Genomic DNA, 8,944 nt, shown 5'->3' with positions numbered 1-8,944 from the left:
GGGGGGTGCCTGGGTGGCACAGCGGTTGAGCATCTGCCTTCGGCTCAGGGCGTGATCCCGGCGTTATGGGATCGAGCCCCACATCAGGCTCCTCCGCTATGAGCCTGCTTCTTCCTCTCCCACTCCCCCTGCTTGTGTTCCCTCTCTCGCTGGCTGTCTCTATCTCTGTCAAATAAATAAATAAAATCTTTAAAAAAAAAAAAAAAAGCATTAAACGGGAACCTAACAGGAACAAATTAACTGAAGGTACAGATATAACTTATAAATGTTCCTGTGTAACCATCATAGGACCAAGTTTATATAACAAATTTCTTCGGGAAATCAAAATATATAAAAGCTGTAATAAATTATAATAAGTGAGGTAAATATTAACTTTTGGAGACTCTGAATGGAGAGTATACAAAAAATCTTTTTACTATTTACAACATTTATTTAAGTCTAAAATTACTTCAAAATAAAGTTTCCAAAGTGGAAATAATCTGAGATTGAAATAACAAGAACAAAACAAGCCAAGAATTATCCTTGGAAAATAAAATAAAATCTAAAAATCATTAAGGAGCCACTAAGTAGACAAGATATTATGAGGAAAAAATGACCTTGATCCTATAATCTACATATCTATAGCTAAAATGACACTCAATACGCATCAATTTGCAAACCATGAAAACAAAAAACCAGAACAAAAAATGCAAACAATGGCACAAAAAGAAAATAAAAAAGAATAAAGAAAGCATAATAAACAAATTATAAAAATCATGTGGCAAGAAAAATTTGAAACATAAAAGTAATGCATGTGAATTAGTTCATTTACCTTACAAAAACTTTTTTTTTTTTTAAAAAAACACCCCACATCCTATCTACAGAAAGGACACTCAAACGAAAATCCCAAAGTTGGGGATGAGAGGGAAGTGGAAAGAGATACACACCAAACTGTTATGCTCAGTAGGGAGAGGGGGAGGGCTGAATTTGGGGGAGCAAGTAATATTGTCTTTTTATTTATACATGTCTGTGCTGTTCACCTGGTAACAGTGAGCGAGAATTAACACTTTAATAGTTTTAGAAATCTATTAAGTTAAAAATAAAAAAAAAAATAGCTCAGGCAAATTCTAGTAAGAAAAGTAGTTGTTAGCATCAAACAAAATCTAATGCAAGGCAAAAGACAAGTTTTTTTTTTTTTTTATTTCCATAAAAGGTTTAATCCACCTTGAAGCTGGAACAGTCTTGAATCCATTACCAAATGCTGAAATGTATAAAGCATCCACCCTTCCTGTTACCTACACCCCGATTCTCCTCTGGCCACTATGCCTGGCTACTGTTAGTATAGTTCAGGTTATACTGATTCCATCCCTGACTCATGGGTGGGGTGTGTGCTTGGATGAATGTGTGCAGGTATATTTCCGACATCTAACCAATTAACTAGAGAATTACAATTTTATTTGGCCAATAGTGGTGCCAGAACGTACCTAATACCCGCTCAAGAGTTCATTCCAGGACTTGGGCTAGAAAGACTAGGAGAGAAGATGTCTTTTTTTCTCTGGTCTTCAACACAGGAAGATGTAAGCCTAAATTTGTTGGGAACAGGCACTAGGAAAAAAAGCCTATTTGAGAGCAAAACCCAGTGGTGGGGGGGACCTCAATGAAATGGAGAGAATACGTGCTAATAATATTACTGTTTGGGTTCTATTTCTAGCCACACCTGGATTTTTCAGTCATGTTACTCAATAACTTTTTGCTTAAGCCAGTCTGAATTTTCATGAGCTGCAACTTAAAACTTCTTGACTGATAAGTCTTCAATACTCATGTACGGCAGTTGAGAAACCAACAGAAATAAGCAAGTAAATAAGGATCCCGAGAAGGGGCGCCTGGCTGGCTTGCTCGGGAGAGCATATGACTCTTGATCTTGGGGTCGTGAGTTCAAGCCCCATGTTGGGTGTGGAGATTGCTTAAATAAATAAAAAAACTTGAAAAAAATTTAAAAAAAAAAAAAAAGGATCCTGAGAAGTCACTTCTCAAACAGTACCAATATGTAATGTCTACTTTCTACACTCTGGATTAGAGTAGCAGAAAGACAGGCTAACGGAGGTATGGCACACACATCATGGAGAGCTCTTTTCTCCTACCCAACTTCTTTCCATGAAAACTTACAAATATACAAAAAAATTGGGAGACTAACACACTATGCACCCATACAGTACAACCACCACTCAAAGTCAACGAGTCTTGATATATTCTCTTGGGGAGGGGGGACTGGAAAGCAAGCTGCAGATGTAACACTTCACCTCTAAAACACTTCAGTGTTCATCATCTTGGAGGGCTGAATTCTAACTCTTTAAATTAAACCTTCCACAGACTTTCCCTTTCTAGCACTTCCTTGAACTATCTGAATACTTGTTTTCATAATTCGCTTCAGCATTTAAGGTACTTTTTAAAAATTTCTATTTAACAGTCATATGTATGTTGTTTCCCCTAGACAGACATGTATTTTAATAGGTACATACCACATTTTCTTTTAAAATAGTTTCCTATGTCATTCAAGCACAGAAATAAGCATTAAAGTTCAAAGAAGGGCGATGCTTTCTACATGCCTATTGATAATGACAACAGATACTAGGTGGAGAAGTTACTATGAGTACGGAGAAGACATTTTCTACTGAGTCCATTAGATACCCAAGCAGTCTCTTAGAACTGGAACTTAGCTCTCTATACTGGCTCTAGCGGACAAAGAAACTCCACATCAAAGACAAGGGAGTGCATCTGTACTCCGAGAAATAGGGGGTATTTTTAATAATCAGTAGACACTCACACTCACCTGGGATCTGGCTGTGAGGCGCAGAGCTGCCACTTCTCCCTCTTCCGTGCTCTGCTCTTGCGAAAAGGGAGAATCCTGGGAAGACAGAGCTAAGGGCAAGAAAGCAGTAATGACGGGGCCTACATCCATCTTGTGACTCAGATTTACAAGTCTAAAATTCCCTCCACCATACTAATGGTGTTCCCTACAAACACTGTAACAGAAGGGAGCCCCAAACAACCCAGGATCCCGGGATCGCGGAGAAATGCCCAGAAGTGTTGCTACTCAGGACTCAAATTCACTCGTTTGCTATAATTCTAACACATTCTGGAAAGATGGACTCTCTGATTTAGAAATAAAACCTAGTCAGTTTTCTCCCTGAGCTTAATGTCCATACCAGACAAACAGGCTCAATAGGTTTCAAAAATCACCATGTAAGCTTATTTAAAACGAAGACTGCTATATCCCACCTCCAAATAATTATCATTAGTTGAGTCTATGGTGCAATCTAGAAATCTAACAGGCGCTCAGGAAGGGTAATTCGATGTAGGAGGTCATAGGCCAAACTTCAACCAAGACTGCTCTAGTAAACTGAAAGTCAGTCACTGACTTCTAGGCCCGTTTTCACCTATATAACAAAAGATGATTTGCTTTTTGGGGCGCCTGGCTGGCTCAGTCGGTTAATCCGTCTGCCTTCAGCTCGGGTCATGACCTGAGGGTCCCGGGACGGAGCCCCGCCTGGCCTGGGGCTCCCTGCTCAGCGGGAAGCGTGCTCCTCCCTCTTCCTCTCTCTCCGCTCATGCTCTCTCTCTAAAATAAATTTTAAAAATCTTTAAAAAAATGATTTGCTTATTGAAATCACATGGTAATCTTGCTAAGTGGCATAAAACGTGTGGAAAATATTTTTGCCAACCAAAAAGCTAAATTCCCAGACCCATGATTGAAGCTAGGATGGCAGAATCATCTGGGAGGAAGAACGTGGGAGAAAAAGTAATCGAGGCTCTGCTCACGCCTTAGAAGCTAACCTTCCGCTCGGATTTTGCGGGTGGCTTTGAAGGGTCCATTGTGCGCCCAGCTGGAGAAGCGAGAGGGGTGGATCCCATACCAAGCCCTTCGTGCACTCTCCAAGAGCCCATCGGTCCCCCAGACAAAGGAGCCGGACAGCACTCTCCGCCAAGAGCCACCTCCTGCGACGCAACTGATTTCCCTTCAGGAGGAAAGAATTTCGCCCTTCCACAACACAAGTTCAGCAACACTTGAGCAACTCTTACCTCTCTTCTCCGGCATGTCGGCCAAGTCGGTCTCCATGATCACCACCTGCTCCCCGTTCTGAATATTCCGATCTCCGCCCCAGTTCAGACTTCTCCCGGCAGCACAGTGAGAAGCCCCCTCCGCCTCGGCGTCCTCCTTCCTGCCTTTCCTCCGGGGGCTCTGCTGGAAGGCTCCGATCAGGGCGGGTCGGGTTTCTTCCTCACTCTCGAGCCTGGCTCGGTCCTACGAGGCCGGAACCTGGAAACCCAGGGACAGCATCCCTGAGGCTGGGTGCCAGGTGCCTGTCCCTGCCGCCTGCAGCTGTCCCTGGGGGCACCGAGCGGCTGCAAGGGACCAGCCAGGTACCAAGCGCGCAGACAAATCCCGCCGCGCTCCGGGCTCTCCCCGAAGCCCCGCGACTGCCCCGCGCCCCGCCCCTCGCGCACCCGCCGGCACCGCGCTCGCACCCGCGTCTCGGGGAGGCGGTAGCCGCCGGAGGGATTCGGGCCGGAGCGCAAAGGGATGGGGTTCATGGTCCGCCCTCGAGGTCCCTTCCACAAACGCCTACTCCAGCCCCGACTCGGCACGAACTGATGCCCCAGGGGCCACCACCCAGGCTGAGCGGAGAAGAGCGCCATGGGAACATCCAACTCACCTCCCATCCCAGGCCTGACAAAGGCTACGAACTTCTTGGGCCAGCTCGGAGTCGCGCATGCGTCAGAAAGAGCGGGGCAAGGCTGGCAGGCCTCAGCCAGCCCCGGAACTACCAATCCCAGAAGCCCCTGGGAGCTGCCAGACTCCGCTTCTCTGCAGGTGGGAGCACACGTGGCGCGGTTGGGAGAATCGATGGAGCTGTGGTCTCCTTCCCTCTCGCGAGAGTATCGGGCCGCATCGCTGGTGTCGGATTCACCCAGGAGAGAGCGCGAACGCCCGAGAGACTGAGCAGAGTTGGTGCCGGTACCCGAGCTTTGTCTGCTCGTGGGACTGCAGCTCAGTGCTTAGGGCCCTACTGCTGAGGAGTTCAACCCTAATGACAAACTCTAAGCTATATTAGAGTATATGGCTTTTCCCATATGTTTGTCCTCCCCAAACTCATCCTTTGCCTTTAAGCAACGTGAAAGGTGTAGTTTTGGAGAACAGCAGGTTGTCTACCCAAGGCGATGTTCGTGCATCCATAAGACTGCTTTGTGATACTGAAAATTAACTTGTGTGAAATAGATGAGTTGAAAAGACTCAGCCAGTTTAAACAAATTGGAGCAGCAGATTCTTTGCAGCCGTAAAAAGTTATTCAAATTTATCAAAAGAGGTTGTTTGTTCAGTGGACCGTGGTTCGTCTCTAATACTGCTCTTCCACTAACCTACCCACCCCAAACTCCAAAACATCTAAGCTGCTCTTCCTCTTCTCAGTGAATGGTTTTCACTGTCCACAAACCCATCTGCAAAAGCCAGACCCAGAAAATCCTCAACTCTTCCTTTTCACTATTTTTCTCCAAGTTCCTATTCATTATATTTTTAAACAACTCTCCAATTTGACCATCGCTATTCTCACTGGCATTACCTTATTTCTGGCCACCACCATTTCACTAGGATTACACTCAGTCTCCTGAGTGATTTCCGTGACTCCAGTTTTCTCTCCCACTGGTCCACTCTCCACACTTCCTGGCTAGTGATCATTCTAAAGCAAGAATATAATGTGATTTTACTGCTTACAACTTTTGAAATGGTTTTCAAAACCTTTGGGGAAAGATGGTTTTTAGTCCCCATGAGAAGACACCCCTTCTCTGGCTCCCATTATCTAATGTGGCTCTCACCTTTGTGTAATTCCCTCTTCTTGTGTAATCCCCTCTTCTTGAGTGTGAGTAGGACCTGTGACTCACTGTTAAACAATTGAACACACCAAAGGTGACAAGTCTAATGCTTCTTGGTTGGAAACTCCTTGCTGGCTTTGATGAAGCAGGGGTTGATGTTGGGGGGACTCACGTGACAAGGAACTGTGGTTGGACTTCAGCCAATAGCTAGTAAGAACCTAAACCCTGTCAACAACCTCGTGGTGCTTGGAAGTGAATCATTTCTGGTAGAGTCTTCACATGAGAACCCAGTCCTGGCTGACACCTTAATAGCTGGCTGCAGAGGACCCAGTTAGGCTGTGCTCAGACCTCACCCACAGATACGGTGTGATAGTAAATGTATGCTGTTTCGAGCTACTAAGTATATAGTAATATTGCTATGCAAAGAAATATTACTAATACAGCATCCTAAGGTAAATGGCTAGCTCCTTTCCCAAAACCCAACCTGAATATCCTTTGGAAGGAGGGAGGTTGTTGAATTTGAGAAACTATTGAAAAACTGATTGGAAGCCCTCTGGAAGATAGATGGCTACAGTTGGTCCTAGGGGTGTGTGTGTGTGTGTGTGTGTGTAGGTGGGGAGGGAATGGCAGCAGCAATGAAAGACAGATGCCACAAGGAGACTGAAAGGAGATGCTATAGGGAGTGGGGGTGCTTTTTGGTGTTTTGTTGTGCTCCTTTCCATCTACTCCCACATTGCCCTGGGTAATTCTTTGCCGGCTCCTTCCCCTAGAGGTGGGCTGGGAGAAGAGTGGATATTAATAGATGCAAGCATATCCGCCTCAAATGGTTTTATTGAGCCTTCTCCCACCCTGACACACACACACAAACACACAAAATGAACCAGGCAATTACTGTAAAAAAAAAAAAAAAAAGGTAGAGATAGAGAGTTTCTCTGAGGGATAAGATCATCTGGTAGGAAGAAAGTAGTAAATGCAGAGTGGTCTTGCCCAAATTTTAATGCCAGAGATTCTCTGCTTTTAAAATACCGCAAATCCCCCTAAGTACCTCTTGCCCTGTCCACATACAAACATTTGATCTACAGCTTGGGCCCTTCCTGGTGAGTTGCAGAAGATCTAGGAAACACTCCAGGGCTTGGTTCCCTTCCCTTCCTGTACTACCAGCTTATAACCTGGGCCTGGAGAGTATGGGTTTACAGGGGGAAAAAATACCTGAAGAACTCTGTTGCTGTAAAAAGAAAACAAACTGAACAATTTATAGACGATAAAGCAGAATTAGTGGACTATTTAGGATAAAATATATGTAATTTTAAAAAGCTATCCTAAAAGATAAAGGAGGACATAAGAAATGTTTAGCAAGAACTTATCATAAAAACAAAACCATGTGTGAAGAATAAATGGGTGAAATAAAATACTATTTTATTGAATAGCAAAATATGTAAAACCAGAGTGAACTTTAAAGCTGGACTCTACTCTTCCATAAGAAATCAGAAAGGGATGAAAAGTTGAAAAATATGAAAGAAATTTTAAGCAACATGGAGACTGACTAGTTATTTATATAATAAGAGTCCTAGAAGGAAAGAAAGAATAAACAGAAAATATTTCAAGAAATAATAACCAAGGGGCACCGGGGTGGCTCAGTCAATTGGGCGTCTGCCTTTGGCCCGGGCCTGGGATCGAACCCTGCATTGGGCTCCTTGCTCAGCGGGGAGCCTGCTTCTCCCTATCCTTCTGCCTGCTGCTCCCCCTGCTTGTACTCTCTCTCTCTGTCAAATAAATAAATAAAATCTTTAAAAAAAAAAGAGAAGAAGAATAAATAATAAACAAGAATTATGGAGAAATGAAAGTCAAAGAACTTAAATTGAAAGTGCTTCTAGAAAGGCAAATAGGAAAAACAGGAAGAGACACCACAGGGGCACCTGGGTGGCTCAGTCATTAAGCATCTGCCTTTGGCTCAGGTCACAATCCCAGGGTCCTGGGATCAATTCCTGCCTCAGGTTCTCCCTCTCCCTCTGTCTGCCGCTCCCCCTGCTTGTGCTCGCTCTCTGTCAAATAAAATCTTTTAAAAAAGGAAAAAACACCACATATTATAATGAAATGTAACAACATAAATATTGGTTTGCAGCCTTGAGATTTCCCAAGGTGAAATTTGAAACTGGCCCCATATATGGAGGGCAAGGAGAGACTGAAGAAAGAGGCAGACTACTCCGGGTTGGTAGGCAGCAATTTTAATAAACAAGGGAACTTAAATACCAGGGTCTCTTTTTAAGAGACAAGTTGATCTCTGCACCCGCCCATGAGAATCTTTAAAGTTTCTATATAGGCTTAACTGGGTTCAGTCACATATTCAATCCACATGGTCTCAATAACACATTACTCTCTCAAGACCATATCTCCCAAATGACTACTACTGTGGGAATGCTGGGCAGAATATATATTTCCAAGGCCGGGGGTGGGGGGTGGGGGTAGGGGGGCGGGGTTGGTGGTGGTGAGGAGCCTCCCATTGCTTGGGTCTAGCTCACAGGTCAACTGGCAGTCACTCTTCATGACCTCTTTCACAATAAATAACAAAGAAGAAATTCTAAAAACTCCCAGAGACAAAACAAATCACCTACAAGACAAAGTCCAATGCTAAATCCTCAGTGTCAAAAACAGTGCCTGGCATTTTGTGGTCCTTTAATAAGTAATGATTGAATGAATAAATCTGATTAATCAATAATAGTAGTACTAACTACAGAAGAAAGTGTAAGGATATTTTCAAATTGTAAAAGATAAAACTTTGGATCTAGAATTTTATATTTTAATTAAGTATCATGTAAATGAGTCAAAATAAGGATACTCTTATGCATACAAGACCTTGGAAATTTTCTTGGAGAAACTATGCTGCAAGAAGGAAAAGGATTCAGGAAGATGCTTTAGGATATAAAGACAGTAAGGGCAAAATAAAATTTAGTAAAGAGTTTATTATCATCTTAAAGGAACAGAGGCAGTGAAACAGGGTGACACCAACTACATGTACATGACAATTCCAATGAAATTTTAATACCATTGGGGATGAGGTTGGAAGTAGAAATGCACAAATGAGGTAACTGAGTTACTT

At 43.5% G+C, this 8,944-nt stretch overlaps 1 protein-coding gene across 4 annotated transcripts in view; it reads right to left on the bottom strand.

The window, feature by feature from the left end:
- Window positions 1–5,579, bottom strand: part of ZNF286A (zinc finger protein 286A) — a 19,280-nt gene extending 13,701 nt beyond the window's left edge. For 2 of the 4 annotated variants that reach the window (XM_040630067.1, XM_040630069.1), the window contains exons 1-3: window positions 4,695–5,579; window positions 4,060–4,297; window positions 2,810–2,898 (exon numbers count right to left, since the gene is read on the bottom strand). In XM_040630067.1, coding sequence (XP_040486001.1) covers window positions 2,810–2,898; window positions 4,060–4,096 — 126 coding nt within the window. In that variant the 5' untranslated portion in view covers window positions 4,097–4,297; window positions 4,695–5,579. Of the gene's footprint in view, window positions 1–2,809; window positions 2,899–4,059; window positions 4,441–4,694 lie in introns of those variants that run through there. The other 2 variants (XM_040630070.1, XM_008686045.2) reach the window with 2 other exon arrangements.
- Window positions 5,580–8,944: the final 3,365 nt, after the last annotated feature.

Source organism: Ursus maritimus, unplaced genomic scaffold (assembly GCF_017311325.1).
Source record: "Ursus maritimus isolate PB19 unplaced genomic scaffold, ASM1731132v1 scaffold_14, whole genome shotgun sequence".
NCBI classification, from domain to species: domain Eukaryota; kingdom Metazoa; phylum Chordata; class Mammalia; order Carnivora; family Ursidae; genus Ursus; species Ursus maritimus.
The sequence above is the reverse complement of the archived record's forward strand: the minus strand, read 5'-3'. Positions and strand labels throughout refer to the sequence as shown.